Raw genomic sequence first — 16,193 nt, 5'->3', positions numbered from 1 at the left:
ATTCCCTAAGCCAGCGCGGGAAGAACGTACAGCCCAGTACAACGAAAAAGCAACTGTTTAAATCCAAACAGTATCTTTGCTCCTGGCTTTCCTGGGTTTGGAAACTTGTTGGGGTTTGCATTTGGGGATCTCTAGGGCTCAGCAAGGGGAAGGCGACACCTGAGACCTTGAGGCCAACAGTTCTGACCCCCTTTTCAGCCAGATCCAGTCAGGAAGCCCCTCCAGACACCTTGGGCACTGGCTTCCTCAAACTCAGAAGGGCTTGCAAACATGAAGGCTGAACCTTGCTCCAAACAGGCAGGTGAATGTCCATACCTCCCACTGCTGCGTCTCCTCTCTCCGCCCTGCCCCACCCCCCACGGAAAATATTTACATAGAGTCGGAGACAAATTGGCTGAAAAGCTCTGGACTGTCTTATTTAGAAAAAAAAAAAAAAAACACCACTCAGAAGCAACCCTTGAAATAAGAAAAAAGGCACTATGAAAAAACAACATGCTCAATAATCCACTTGGACGGGAAAACAGGCGGAAAAAAGGGACGCAGGTTCTTAGTTGGACCTTCTCAGGAAGCAGGTGAGTGACAACATCCTTTCCTCTCACCCCCATGCGATTTCCAACTTTGACAAGATCGAACACAGGGTCAGGGCTGGAGGGCAGAGCCTTGGGCAGAAGCCAAGTATCCCGGGCGGCCGGCTCCCTGCACCTCTCTTCTTTGTGTGTGTGTGTGTGTGTGTGTGTGTGTGTGTGTATGAAGAACCCTGGACAGTTCGTCTTCTTTCACTGGTCTCAACTACATCAGATGTTTTGCATAGAGAAAATAGCAGTCCACTTGGTGTCGTTTATTATTGGCATCAGCTAGGACTACACGTGGCAGTAGGTGTCATGCACGGATGGACGAGAGAGAAAAGGATGAAAAACAGGACAAAAGAGGGGATGGGGGAGCAGCGGTGAAAATTTGTAATAAAAACTCTTTTCTTAATTTATAGGTACGTTTTGGCATTTTTATATCCAACCCCACCCCCACCCCCCCAGAGTTCCAACCAAAGTGAGGGCCACTGGGTGGCCCGCCAGGTGTCTGCGCTCCTCACAGGCTGCTGGGAAGGCAGCTTGTGGGCTCTGACTTTTTCTGTATGTGTTTTAAATCTTCCACTCTCTTTAAATAATCTCCTCTGGCTTCCTAGACATTCCGGTTCACAGGGGTGACGTAGTTGCGGGGGAACATGCCGGTCTGCCCGTGGCAGGAGCCTTTCCACCAGTTGGGGTCTGAGTTATCCATGACATGGATAAAGTCTCCCCGACGGAACCCCAGCTCTCCATCCTCCTGGGGGTCAAAGTCAAAGAGGGCCTGGACGTATGTGGGCTGCTGCAAAAGAGGAGCGGGAGAGAAACCAATGATGCTTTCCTCCCATGGTTCCCATGGCCAGCGCCTCAGTGGGGCTGGTGCTGGGGGTAAGAATGTGTGCAGAATTCTCGTACCTCCTGCAGTAGCCCCCCAGCCCACTTATTCTCACATATCCTATGTTCACTCTACGTGGGGTGGGCTGAGTGTCATCCCTCACCAGTGCTCACCGATGGTGGCCAACCACGGCACCTTCCTAAGTGGCAGTGGCGGGGAGAGGGGGCACTGTTGGAAACGGCAGCCTGAGTTTCCTTTCTCTTCTCAGGATTTGAAAGCATGTTAACTCCTATCACTTGTTTTCAGGGATAGAGAGCTTGGGAGGGCGTGTGAAAGACTGTCTCCTTACAGGGGGGAAACCAGCAACACGCTGCCTGCTCAGGGAGGCAGTCCCTGGAAATGGCACAATGAAGGAAGAGGTCACTTGATCAGGGGAACTTACCGGCCATTAGAAAAGGCAAAAACATCTTATTTTAAGTGACAAGCTTTAATATGAACTACAGGTAACCCTTCTAAAGAATGGGCATGGGGCAAGACTCAGAAGTAATTCCCTGAAAGGCACTGGCTGGCTTGTGGAGCCGTGGCTGACCATGTAAAAACGGTTCCCAATCTCCCTCTGAGGAGGTTTACCTGCGGCACTTGTTCTATGTCCCGGAGGAATATCTGCTGGTTTCTGGAGACAGATGTAGATCTGTGATAATCAACCAGCTCATTGAGCGAACTGAACTTCACCACCCAGAGGAAATACTTGCCGGCCCCGTCTCGGAGCACCTTGAAGTGCTGCACGTCACTGCCGAACCTGGGAGGCACAGAAGACATGGGTCACACACATCGACAGGCTGAAGGGCTCCATCCTGGCTCACCAGGGGCTGCCTGCTTATACCGGAGGCACCTTGAGAGAGTATTCTGGCAACATTCCTCCCAGTCTGCGGGGGCCAGGGGCTCTCTGGCTGGAGAGTTAGGACAAGGAGCCTCACCAGGCAAGGAGACACCTGTCCATCAGTCCATCTACTTCTGGAGTTGTTTCAGATAAAAGGAGAATGTCTTAACCCATGTCATTTCCCTTACCTCTGTGTCCCAGGCTGAACCAAATAAAAAGGAGTTTTATTTAAGGCAAGAAGTATGACTTAGTTTCTTTTCAAGCAAAAAATAATTAAAATCGCATGGGCTATTTAAAGAGTAAAAGAAGTGAGAGAGGAAGTAAGGTGAGGAGAGGAAGGATTGGAAATACTCCCAACCACTCTCCTCTAATGGTGTAATTCCAAGTCATGTTTTCCTTTCAGGGATTTTCGTTCAATCCATGGGTGAAAGTCTCAGAACAAAAGAACATACTGGGACAGTAAAAGGCATCAAAGAAAGACTTCTCTGTCATCTGGCCACAGTCCTGTTTACACTGGCCAGAACGTAGGCTCTACGAGGCCTTTGCCTGTGCTGTTCACTGCTGAGTCCTCAGCACCTATGACAGTGCTGAGCCTCAAAAGGGACGCTACGCCCTATAAATACTTGCTAAATGAATGAACAAGTGTCTCCTCGTTTTCAGTCTTAAAACTTAAACCAAATGCTTCTTAATGAAATGAAAGCAGCAGGTGGCAGCACTGAGCTTCAAGGAAGCCACAAGTACAAGTACAAACAGCACTGCTATTTCACGGAAGGAAAAATATGGATGGTGAGAAAGCTGTATGAGGAAGAACGACATATTCAAATGGCACGTCTGGCCCTGCAGAAACCCACTCCCACAAGAAACTGGTACAATGCAGACAGTTTCTAAAAGAGGCACAGCGTCCCTGACGGTGAGCACGTGAACTGCCAAAATGTTTTCAAACACAGAATCAAAACATTTTGCAACTAAGAAATATCTGGAACTGTCAATTCTTGAACCTCCTCTGCAAAGATATTCGTGTTGTTAAAGGTGGTCATGATACCTGTTCAAATTTTATTTCTAAAACAATAACGCATTAACTCTTTACAGTTACTGTTTGACGGAAGCGAAGGGTCTGGAGCTTCCCGGTGCCCGTGGCATGAGCGGCGATCAGATAAGGCAGCCCACAATCTAGTCAGCTGGTTTGTCACTCAACTGAACCCTTAACTGCCATGGCGGTTTTGGCCACCATGCAGTGATGAACTGTTATATTCCTCATTCCATGGTGTTTAATTTATACTCGGGTTAGTATAAAACATAAGGAAAACAGAAGATGAAATTCAAGTCAATGGGGAGCATTAAGACCATAATTTCACAAACGACCCCAGATGCTCTTCTCCGGACCCTTACCTGCATGTGTTTAGTTAGTCAAACACATCAAAAAGCCACTGCTCACCAAGATTCTATAAAAGAACCCTGATCAAAGGGGAAAAATACAGAACAGAATAGAATTTCAAATTTTCAAGGAATCCAGATTTTCTGGAGCCATGGAGGCTGGGTGAACCCTTGAAACCACTGCCCGGAGATAATCTTTAAACCTTGAACCAAAAATACTCCCTGAAGTCTTCTTAAAACCAAACAATAATTTAGCTTAACTAGTGTAAAGAATGTGTGCCTTGAGCATTGTGCTCTTTTATGGGATCAAAGTGACAGGAGCATCTCGGAAGGTTAGACAGGAACCTCAGGGGCAGTGAGTGTACGTTAATGGGGAAGGAACAACTGAGAAAAAGAGAGTGAGAGTGGTTGCACAACTCAAAGAACGTAATCAGAGTCACTGAATTGTACATGTAGGAACTACTGAACTGTTGTATGTTCTGCTGTGTATATTCTCAACAACAAAAACCAAAGCCACTGCTCACAGAAGAAAACAATGGCAATAATTCCCAGATAGGCTTTTTTATATGCTGGCACTTGAGTAAAAACTAACCACATGGGCGACACATTGGTGAGGTAGGTTCAAGTATCACCAGTGACCTCTCAAAATTGCATTTAGAAAAACAACACAAAAAACATAGATTAAACCTACATTACAAAAAAACAACTCCTACATTTTAACCATATGTTTCTAAAACAAGATAATTCAGTTAATTTTTATTTGAAAACTCTTATGTTTACATCATTTGTAAATGAGAAATTGTCATAGCCTTCATTTTGAAACAAGGCAATATAATAAAACAGTGATTTGCATTTTTAACCCAATCCCTCCTTTGTCACAGAGGATATCAGTGAAGAGATCTGTAAGATTCCTGGGGAATGGGGTTCCCTATGGATGTGCATTATTATGAAAAGAACTGAGAGTTACAAAAAAAAAAAAAAAAAGCACCCAGAAATACTAATTTAATTCAAAATCCTTATTTCAAAGATGAGGAACAATTTGCTTAGACTCCTCAGAGTTCCAACTCCCCCATGATTCTTAATACGGTAAACTCTTGGTCGTCCCCATTCCTTGCTCACCTGCTCCCCTCCACATTTAAATTTACCACTAGGGAAAGAACAACAACAAAAACCACGTGAGAAACTTTTTGAAAAAGTTAATGGGAACAGCTCAGGATGGGGCTGGTGCATCCAGGCTAGATACGAGGCAAAGGCAGCTGAAAGGCGATCACTTGCCTCCTAATGGAGAGCTGCAGGAATCCCACACGCTGTCAGGGTGCCTGAAGGAGCCACCCGAGAGCGGTGGGGACTATGGGCAATTGGCAAACACATGCAGTCTGAGGGGAACTGCTGCTCAGCTCCTACAGATGGTTTCCACAGTGCTGCTGGAACTAATTTTTAAGAGGAGCAGAAACAAGGGTTTTCATGCGAAATTTTCTGGTTTATAAAAATACCGTTTAGGCTAAAGCCAGCCCACGGGCTACCAATTCACCACCTTGGGTATGTGTAGCCAGGCACCTGGCCTATGGCTTTACAACTGAGGTCAGTGAGATAGGCTCCCAGGGGACAGGGCAGGAAATACTTACTTGACAGAGAGGGAGAAATCCCCAGGAGCACTCTCACTCTCTCGGATAAGAAAGGCCCCATCATGCCGTTGTTTGCTAAGCATTTCTTCTGCCTTTGCTCTGGGGATTTTGCCAAAAAACCACCTAAGGAAGGAAGGCAAGCCAGTCAACATCTGCTTCCCCACAAAGAAACGGGATATCCAGCCTCCGAAATGTGAGTAACAGAACACTCCTTGCTGGAGGAAGGGGCCTTCTCTTTGCCCTCCAGTCTCAACATGCCTGTATCGACGTTCCTGTCAGGTCCTCCGTGGAGAGAGGCGCTCTCCTCCCTTCACAGGATTTCACCCAATGCCACTTGGCAGAGTGACTCATCAAGGCACTACTGTAGGCCACTGCTGCTGCACAGGAAGACATTGAAAATGGGCCTCCCTGGCCAAAGCCCGGGGGCTCCCTGCTGATTCATCAGAAAGTCACCTGGGAAAGCCCAGGTCTATCAATTGGAAGCACAGGATGAACTGCCCAGGGAGCGACAGGCCCCTTCTTAAAGCCCCCTGATAAGGTTGCAGCTTTGCTACAGTGGGGACAAGGGAACACAAGAGGACAGGGCAGGAGATCTGGAAGGCCCAGAAGCCAGAGGCAGAATGGCTTCTGCTAACAGCCTAAAGGGAGAAGCTTCAGGCCATTAAGAGAGCAGCCTCTACCGTTCCCAAAGGCCAGCTTCTTCTCAACCCTCTTCTCTGTGGTCACTGCTCCCAGTTTGGCTTTTAGGAGCCAGCAGGACCATCCTAACACACTCCAGCAGAGGCAGCTACTCACAACATTAGGTTTCGCCTGAAGCACATTACAGATGCTCTGCCCCCACTGCTAGTTCACCTTGGCCAGAAGAAAAAGTGGTCAAATTCACCAAAACCTGTGGGAGCGGCTGGCCAGTGGGTGAACAGGGAGGAGAGGAGGAGAACCCCTCTAAAGAGCTTAGTCATAGCGCCTACCACTTGGAATGAAAACCATTACTTATTAGGATAGAGGAATTGTGAAAACAACTTTCTCTCTTCCAAACCGTCTTGAATGTTACATCATTTTAAAAAAGGAAAAACGTTATTTATAGCCAATAACTACCTATCTGCTTACTTGAGACCTCATACATGGTACCTAACATTCGTTAAATGTGCCAACTATAATATCAAAGATGAGAAATGGGCTGTGAAAACTGTGAGTCTAACTTATAAATCTATTTTACTTATATGAATTATACTGCAAGATATTTCTAAGATAATATACTGCACTAAAATTCAAGCATAAGGATGTGAACTGCCAGGAAGGATACACTGGGAAATTGCCCCTAGGAACCTATAATCATTTCTACATCTATCTAGTCACGTCTTTCCCGTTTTGCATACTCGAATGCCAGGCTGCCGACAGGAGCTGCTATGATACATGCTCCTGTTCCTACAAGGAACTCAAGGGTGAGTCCTCCAGGGCAGGCCACACAAGAGAAATCATACATTAACAGGAGAGAACTCCAAGTATGAAAGGCCAACTAGCAGGATGGAGACTGTTTAACAGCTTCCATGTTACTTTCTGGTGCTTTCCAGTTTACAGGCAGCTTGTATGTACTGCACACAGATAGGTGCTGTATGGAGTCCAGTTTACACTGTCCTTGTATGTACTGTGCACACAGGTAGGTGCTGTATGTTGTCCAGTTTATAGTGTGCGCACATGCACTGTACACACAGGTAGGTGCTCCATGGTGTCCAGTTTATAATGTGCTTGTATGTACTGTACACACAGGTAGGTGCTCTATGATGTCCAGTTTATAGTGTGCTTGTATGCACTATAGGGGGTCCATGATGCCCAGTTTGCATGGCTGGGTATGAGCAGAGTCAGTGTTCCCATCCCAGCCTGGCCTCTCACTCTCCCCAGGGTGTACTGGGGGAGTGGGTGCGGCTACTCAACCATCACACTCTTTTCTCCTAAACAGGCAACCATTATCCTTTCTTCTTCTCTCTTTAAGGAAAAAGTAATACATGTAAATTAAAATAACCTAGATATGCATGATGTAAAATACAAAGCCAGGCCCTTCCCTCATACTCCCCAGAGGCAGCAACTGCTGGCAGTCACCGATGGGCATCCGTCTGCAGACCATTCCTCACGGTCCACAAACACACAGATATGATATGGCTGCAGGGGTTTCTTCCCCTCAGCTGAAATTAACTCAATTTTATTTTCATTTTAAAAAAGAATACACTGCAGTGAAGTGTAACTTGCATACAGAGAAAAGTACTCTTAATTGGAATTTTTACAAAGCAAACACACCCATGTTATAAGCAGCCAGGTCAAGAAAATTAGTTTGGAGACCATTTTATTAAACAAAGACTTCTTCTGTGGCCGCTATTTCTACCTAACCCTCTCTCTAAAGGATGTCTCACAAGACAGAGCGGTTAGCAGGCTCTGTGGTGACGTGGTATCGCTCTTGGCGAAGACACTTAAATGCCACTGCCCCACATTTCTGTAGTGTTTTATACAGTTTATAGATCTTCTCATTTGATTAGCTTCTTTTAATGATGATGTCTGTCTGTGACTATGTGGCCAGGGTCAAGATTTTCAAAATCTTTAAAAAGATGGGCTTGTACTACAGTAGAAATAGCAAGGGAGAAACGGAGGGCTGATGACCCAATTTAATTCCTTCCTACATTCCCTAGGCTCCCATCCACGTGCAGTCAATATGCAAAGCAGATCTCTGGATCCACCCCCACTACACACAACTCATGTTGCAACACTGATGCCAACAATCACTCCGTAGCCTTGTGTATAACTTGCTAATTTAAATGCTGTTATCAGGTGAGGTCCTACTCCCTACTATAGTTCCCTCCCCTTCTCTAACTCAGAAGGGGACAGGGAGAGGGAGAGAAACTGAAAAGGAGGAGAGAGAAGAGGGAAGGAGAGGAGGGAAAGAGCAGGAGAAGAGAGGGAGGGACCCAGTACTCTCTGCTCTGCCACAGCTGTGAAACAGACACTGACCCTGTACTTAGCTAGTCCAGGCACACTGCTGTCCTACAAGGGGACACCGGCCGGCAAGGCCGTACTGCCACACAGGCACAAAGTCAGTCTTTTAGCAATACGGTAGACTTGGATAAAGGAGTGTTTTGAGTTTCCTTTTTCAGAGCTCAGCATGGATGAACTGCCTACCCTTCAGCTAGAGTCTGCAGAGAACACGGCGGGGCTTGGACGGATGCTTCAGGATCAGTCGCTATTCCTAAGTTCCGTACAGTGGGGACAGGAAGGTGACTCTGCCTAAAGGGGCACCAATAAGTCTGGTCAGTGGCTGCGACTTTCCAGGGGAGGGGCCTTTCCTATCTTTTCTCAACAACCTGATTCAAAAAGCCTACATGACCTGGAACAATCTGAAGAAAAGCAAGGATTTAGAGCCATAGGCATTTTATTAATACAAAAATTACAGTATAATGTTCTGCTGAATTCCCTTTCATCCTGAAAATATGAAAATGAAAACTAAGTCGATTTTGTTACAGTCAGATCCAGTGTTAATGGATGCCATCAAGTTGATTCCGACTCACAGCAACCCCATGTGACAGAGCGGAACTGCTCCACAGGGTTTTCTAGGCTGTAGCCTTTACGGGAGGAGCCCTGGTGGTGCAGTGGTTAAGTTCTTGGCTGTGAATCGAAAGGTCAGAGGTTCGAACCTACCAGCCGCTCCATGGGAAAAAAGATGTGGCAGTCTGCTCCTGTAAAGATTACAGCCTTGGGAACCCTGTGGGACAGTTCTACTCTCCTGTAGGGTCGCTATGACTTGGAATCGACTCAACAGCAATGCGCTAACCCTCACAAGAGTAGGTCACCAGGTCTGCCTCCCCTGGAGCTGCTGGGTGAGTTTGAATTGCCAGCCTTTCCGTTATCAGCCGAGAGCTTAAATGCTGCATCACCAGGGCTCCTTGGAGGAGCTGGTGCAGGGGCTGGCAAACTACAGTCTAAATCCGCCCTGTTTTTGCATGGCCCACAACCTAAGACTGTTTTTTAAAATTTAAAGAGTTGTTATATAAAAAAAAAACAAAGAAGAAGAAGAAGATGTGACAGGGCAGAGACTGTATGTGGCCCACAAAGCCTAAAATATTACTATGTGGCCTTTTACAAGTTTAGCCAACTTTCCATGTAGGGTTTTATTTTGAGGATGGACTGAAGCAAACAGATGCACACACATTATTCTGGAGGACGCACTATGGGATCCGAAGAACTCCTCCCCTCCCAGCAACTATGATCCAACTGCATCTCCCAGAAGAGTGCCTGCCATGCTGCTGCCACGCAAAGTCCACATCACCCCCCAGAGCAAACACTGACACTATACAGCTAAGAACTCCCAACCTTGCTTAGTGCCCCACACAGGAACTCTGCAATCACCCCTGCTCTTCTTGGCCATCGCCACCACAAAATGCCATCAGCCTGTATTTTAGTAAACTGGGCATGGCGGTGACAGCCCCTAATCTTAGTTTACAGGGGCCTCAAATGAGGGATTCTTCATTCACTGACAGGGGCCCCAGAATCTCTTCCACATACGCCTTTGAAGATTTAATGGTTTGGTTTTTATCATCATGAACAATTTGGTCCAGATCTTAGTACAAATTATGATGGAAAACAGGAGCAGGAGTCCCTGGGTGGTGCAAACGGTTAATGTACTTGGCTGCTAACTGAAGGTTGAAGGGTTGAGTCCATCCAGAGGTGCCTTGGAAGAAAGACCTGGTGAAATAAGTTGGAACTGACTTGACGGCAAGTGGTTACTGGTTATAGAAACAGAAGACAAATCCTCCGAGGAACCTAACATCTTTTAATGGAGGAATCAGACTCACATACTTAGGAAGACACAAGACAGTACACGCTCCGAACAAAAACTAGAAACAAAGACCCTACAAATTAGACTGGTTTTCACCTTGTAAATCATTCAATGAAACATTTATTGAGCCATTAGGAGGTGCCTGATTCTGCTCAAGGTCAAAAGCCGTTTCCTTGGGCATTTTCCAGTCTCCTGGTGGTGCAGACATCTTCTCATTATCAAACTGCAGAATAATCCAGAGGCTCCTCTCTCTAGGCTAAGACTTCCTGGTTATAATTTCAAAGTTTCATATTAACTACATGGGAACATTATTATACCATAATTTAACTACAAAATATAACTTCCCAGCACCTAGGACCACCCCTGCCATGGTTTACAATAAGCACTTCCTAAGAGTTTACTGAGCAAGGCATGAGCCCAACAGATGGCCTTACGCTGAGGCTCCTCATCTGTTTGATCTTATCCTGAGGGGACACCATCTTTTTAGAGCAGGTTCGGCTCACAAGGCAGCATTTGGCTCACGTTTAAGTGCTACTGGTTACCTCTGAAAGGGCTGTGTGAGGACTCACAGATCATGCCCTATTTTTCTCCACTGTGCGTCTTTTACAACCAGAGCTGGCTATCTTCACAAATTACTGCCATTGTAAAGAAAACACTACAAACTTTCCTAATTTGTAGGATAAAGAGTAATAAACTCGACCTTAAAGGCCCCTTCTAGCTCTATGACACGAAGCTCTGTGTTAGCTGATGAGCTAGGCATTTGTGGGACTATAAAGAAGGTTCATATGAAGCACGCATAGTTAAGATCTTTGCTCCAAGACTTGGGAGAAGAGAAATGACAAGTACACATAAAAGCAGTGACAGTGGGGGAGAGGGACAGAAGAGTGCTACTGAAGGTTGGTCAAGTCATCTAAAAGCCTTATTACCACACTGGTTAAACCAAGCAGACAGAAAGAAGCCACCGTTTTCTGTGTGTCCAGTGGCATTCCACTCTGAGCACTGAAAGCCTCGGCTTTAATTACATACTCATGAGGTATGAAACGACTGCCTTGGAGCCAGGTACAGGGCAAGGAAGGACGGAGTGGTGAGGGTAGGAGGCCGGTGGTCCGCAAGGGTCCTGGGCCCACTATGTCACATACAGATATAAATCTGCCCTGCCTCCCCACTCTCGGCAGCCTGGAGCAGAGAGCACTGTTTGTTCTGAAGCGGGGACACTGAGGCAGAGGGCATGACTGGTGATTATAACGAACGGCTATTTAGAACCTACTTATGCCATGCATTGTGCCATGGGGGTACAAAGATGATAAAGACACTGTTCCACAGGGAATTCAAACATGTAACCACAAAGGAAACAACATGGCAAGCACACACACGGGGGCATGTGATGAAGGCACAGGAAAGCAGCAGCTGTCAGGCTCGACTACTGCCAACCAGCACACTGCCCTCCCCATACTGAAGGCTTGCCTGTACCCAGTGGACGGTCAGAAATGTCAAACTGTGGGGTGCCAAAACACAAACGGACGACTGCGCTGGTGAGCACCACTGCAGACTACAGGCTTATTTCCCCGCTAGCATCAGCTAAACACCTGTGACTCTCAAATCTAGCAAGACCACTTTCCGAAGAAAGGGAACACAATTCCTTTTCTCAAGGACTAGAGGTACAAGGCCCTAGGCTTTTGGTCTTCAGAGGGACAGGCCCACAATCCCTCATGTGTAGTTGTGAAAATCACAAAGCTCTGAAAATGGAAAGCTTTCCCACAACTCACTTGGGGGCAAAATGTGACCTGATGTGAGGTTGTTATTTAGTTGTCCCACTTAATGTGAATACTGAGACAGTCTGCTGCAGAAATGTGTGTTTCTGTGAGTACAAGTGTTGCTCGGTGCCTGCTGGCTGTGTCAGGGCACAGGGCGTACCCATTCTTTTCCCTTTCTAAAACTAAAAAAATGCAGGATTATGAGACACATCCAGTCCCAAAGGTTTCATAAAGAACTACAGACCTGTGTAACTACTGTTTGATTACATATTTGAAGATCACTGACAGCTATTATTGATCTAAAACATATACTATCATTACCATGAAAAACCAAACATCCTTTTTTATTCCCTGGGAAGACAGAATAAAAAGTATAACATCCATCCCAGCGATCTCAATTTTTAGAAAAATGACTTGAAACATGCAGGTGGTTGGACCCCTGGGAGACCATCCCAGCTAACTTACGGGTGTGGTTTCATTTCTATGTAATTCTTGGGAATGAAGCCGTCTTTCCCATTAAGCTCTGCCTTGTACCAGTTCTGATCACATTCTTCATTCAAGACCTGAAAGAGAAGCAAGACAAGGAAAACGATCAGTCATCTCCTTTTCACTTTTAAAACGGTACCAACTAAGACAACTAAGCTGTCTTTTAGGTTTGTCTATAAAAGATGTTATTGGACATATTGTCAGTTACATGGATATAAAACTTCTTCTGACTTCAATTCTGATAGTTAAAATTAAAAAGAAATTGTCCCTGGAAATAAAAGTTTAAGCTCCCAAACATGTATATTATACCCTCAGTAGGAAGACAGGTGAAGAATGACAGCAAAAAGTAATAGATTCACTTTACACCGACATTAGAGAATGAAGAGAACTTGACAAGGATGAAATAATTCAGCTATCTGGGAGAGAGGTCTCATGGTAGAGGTGAGCAGCAATAGAGAGAGCTTCCAGGCTTCTCTAGAGATCTTCAAGCCAGTCTGCAAAATCCACAGATTGGATCCAACCTCCAAAATCCACAGTGACCCAATCTTGGGCTTCCCTAAGAGCTTCTCCAGGTTATCACAAGTATGGGTCAGCTACCCAACAGCTCCACAATGCTCCTGCTTGGGGGCACACCCATATGTCCTTGTCTGGGAAGCTGCTCTAATGAAAAAGCATGGCAAGCCCTACTCTCCTCAGTAACCCTCAAGGGCCACACTGTGTTCAAGTTAGGTAATGCTGGATGGAGCCACACAACCAACACAATTAACTCTGGCAGAAAACTTGGATATCACATAATTGAACCATTTCATTCTAAAGATGTGAAAACAGGCCTAGAAAAGTGAAAAGATTTACTTACCCAAGGTTATGAGCTGGTGACCTTGCAGAGCTAAGAATTACATCTTGATTTTCAGATCCCAAATGAGTGTTCTCTCTGTTCACTCCCCCCACTGCTTCCTGTGAGTTATACTGGCAGACTAGGTTATAAAAGTGTACTGTGTACAGTAGTCTAAGGAGCAGAGTGTTAGATATGCTATAAAAAGCCTTTCCTTGAGTCCTAGACGTCTAACAAAAGGCAAAGGGCATAAGAGAAAATGGAAATGTAAACGCTGCTGGTGCAGTGGTCGTCAACTGCATGATACAACGAAGCTCTACACACAGGCCGGTGGTGCTCCTTACAAAATGATTTCCCCAAGATGCTGAACAATGCTGTGCTCACAGCTAAATGAGAACCAGACAGCTTTAGTATTTGGTGTATACACGCTGACATTTAAAGTGAGAGACAAAGAAAAGGGAGACGAGACTGAAGAGGTACCCAACAAGGTGAGATAACTCACTTCTGAGCAGAGGCTGTGTTCCCCAAAGTTCCACCACGCTAGGCCATATATGTGATGCTTGACAGCCTCTAGCCTCGCTGGTGGCAGTCACCAGGTTTAAGTGTGTAAGATAAGATGGCAGATCCTGTAAGAGCTTGTCAACATTCATGGTAAGCTCTCAAAAAGTCAGCTACTGGTAAATGCCTTAGCCTCAAATTCCCCAAGAGTCACACACATGCTGATAGCTTAGGGATAAAAAGTTTTCCTGTATCATTTCTTTCTTTTTTAAAAAGCACTATATTCTACTAAACACCAAGATGATACAACATATGTAAGTAATTCATCATTTTAAAATCCTCATTGCAAAAACAAGAAAAGTTACCCTGTTGCCAGACAATGATAATGAGCAAGGTCTGGCATGGAGTGCGCTCTGGAAAGCACTGCACTGCTACATGGGTTACACTGCCAGCCCTGCTGCAAGGCTAATTTACAATCACTACCTCCAAGGTGGCTACAGAAGCAGCTTCAGGACAGACCCCTTGTCACTGTCATCAGACAGGCAGCAAAAGGGCCTCTCAACAGCATGAAAGTAAGGGTGCCATTTTAAAGGCTGTACAGACTAGGATTCTGTTATAATATCAAATACAAAGGCTTCAAGCCCCGGATAAGTAAAGCATTACTGAAAAAGAAGAAGAAAGTCGGAGGCCTCACTCTACCTGATTTCAGGACATATTATACAGCCACAGTAGTCAAAACAGCCTGGTACTGGTACAACAACAGGCATACAGACCAATGGAACAGAATTGAGAACCCAGATATAAATCCATCCACATATGAGCAGCTGGTATTTGACAACGGCCCAGTGTCAGTTAATTGGGGAGAAGATAGCCTTTTTAACAAATGGTGCTGGCATAACTGGATATCCATTTGCAAAAAAATGAAACAGGACCCATACCTCACACCATGCACAAAAACTAACTCCAAGTGGATCAAAGACCTAAACATAAAGACTAAAATGATAAAGATCATGGAAGAAAAAATAGGGACGTTACGAGCCCTAATACAAGGCATGAACAGAATACAAAACATTACTAAAAATGACGAAGAGAAACCAGATAACTAGGAGCTCCTAAAAATCAAACACCTATGCTCATCTAAAGACTTCACCAAAAGAGTAAAAAGACCATCTACAGATTGGGAAAAAATTTTCAGCTATGACATCTCTGACCAGCACCTGATCTCTAAAATCTATACGATTCTGTTAAAACTCAACCACAAAAAGAAAATCAACCCAATCAAAAAGTGGGCAAAGGATATGAACATGCACTTCACTAAAGAAGATATTCAGGCAGCTAATAGATACATGAGAAAATGCTCTCGATCATTAGCCATTAGAGAAATGCAAATTAAAACTACGATGAGATTCCATCTCACTCCAACAAGGCTGGCATTAATCCAAAAAACACAAAATAATAAATGTTGGAGAGGCTGTGGAGAGATTGGAACTCTTATACACTGCTGGTGGGAATGTAAAATGGTACAACCGCTTTGGAAATCTATCTGGCGTTTTCCTAAAAAGTTAGAAATAGAACTACCATACAACCCAGAAATCCCACTCCTCGGAATATACTCTAGAGAAATAAGAGCCTTTACACGAACAGATATATGCACACCCATGTTTACTGCAGCACTGTTTACAATAGCAAAAAGCTGGAAGCAACCAAGGTGTCCACCAATAGATGAATGGTTAAATAAATTATGGTATATTCACACAATGGAATACTACGCATCGATAAAGAACAGTGAGGAATCTGTGAAACATTTCATAACATGGAGGAACCTGGAAGGCATTATGCTGAGCGAAATGAGTCAGATGCAAAAGGACAAATACTGTATAAGACCACTATTACAAGTTCTTGAGAAATAGTATAAACTGAGAAGAACACATACTTTTGTGGTTACGGGGTTGGGGGGAGGGAGGGAGGGTGGGAGAGGGTTATTTGCTGATTAGTTAGTAGATAATAACTACTTTAGGTGAAGGGAAGGACAATACTCAATACAGGGAAAGTCAGCTCAATTGGACTGGACCAAAAGCTAAGAAGTTTCTGGGATAAACTGAATGCTTCGAAGGTCAGCGGAGCAAGGGCGGGGGTTTGGGGACTATAGCTTAAGGGGACTTAAGTTGGCATAATAAACTCTATTATGATAACATTCTGCATCCCACTTTGAAGTGTGGTGTCTGGGGTCTTAAATGCTAACAAGCTGCCACCGAAGATGCATCAATTGGTCTCAACCCATCTGGATCAAAGGAGAATGAAGAACACCAAGGTCACACAGTAACTATGAGCCCAAGAGACAGAAAGGGCCACATGAACTAGAGACTTACATCATCCTGAGACCAGAAGAACTAGATGGTGCCCGGCCACAACTGATGACTGCCCTGACAGGGAACACAACAGAGAACCCCTGAGGGAGCAGGAGAACAGTGGGATGCAGACCCCTAATTCTCATAAAAAGACCAGACTTAATGGTCTGACTGAGACTAGA

The 16,193-nt window shown here is 45.1% G+C and overlaps 1 protein-coding gene across 1 annotated transcript in view; it reads right to left on the bottom strand.

Moving 5' to 3' along the window:
• Positions 1-718: 718 nt before the first annotated feature.
• GRB2 (growth factor receptor bound protein 2) overlaps positions 719-16,193 on the bottom strand; it is a 78,220-nt gene continuing 62,745 nt past the window's right edge. The window contains exons 3-6 of the mRNA XM_003417261.4: positions 12,313-12,410; positions 5,275-5,397; positions 2,026-2,194; positions 719-1,362 (exon numbers count right to left, since the gene is read on the bottom strand). Coding sequence (XP_003417309.1) covers positions 1,177-1,362; positions 2,026-2,194; positions 5,275-5,397; positions 12,313-12,410 — 576 coding nt within the window. The 3' untranslated portion in view covers positions 719-1,176. The remainder of the gene's footprint in view (positions 1,363-2,025; positions 2,195-5,274; positions 5,398-12,312; positions 12,411-16,193) is intronic.

Source organism: Loxodonta africana, chromosome 18 (genome assembly GCF_030014295.1).
Source record: "Loxodonta africana isolate mLoxAfr1 chromosome 18, mLoxAfr1.hap2, whole genome shotgun sequence".
NCBI classification, from domain to species: Eukaryota; Metazoa; Chordata; class Mammalia; order Proboscidea; family Elephantidae; genus Loxodonta; species Loxodonta africana.
Note: the sequence above shows the minus strand (reverse complement) of the source record. Positions and strands in the feature narration are given on the sequence as shown.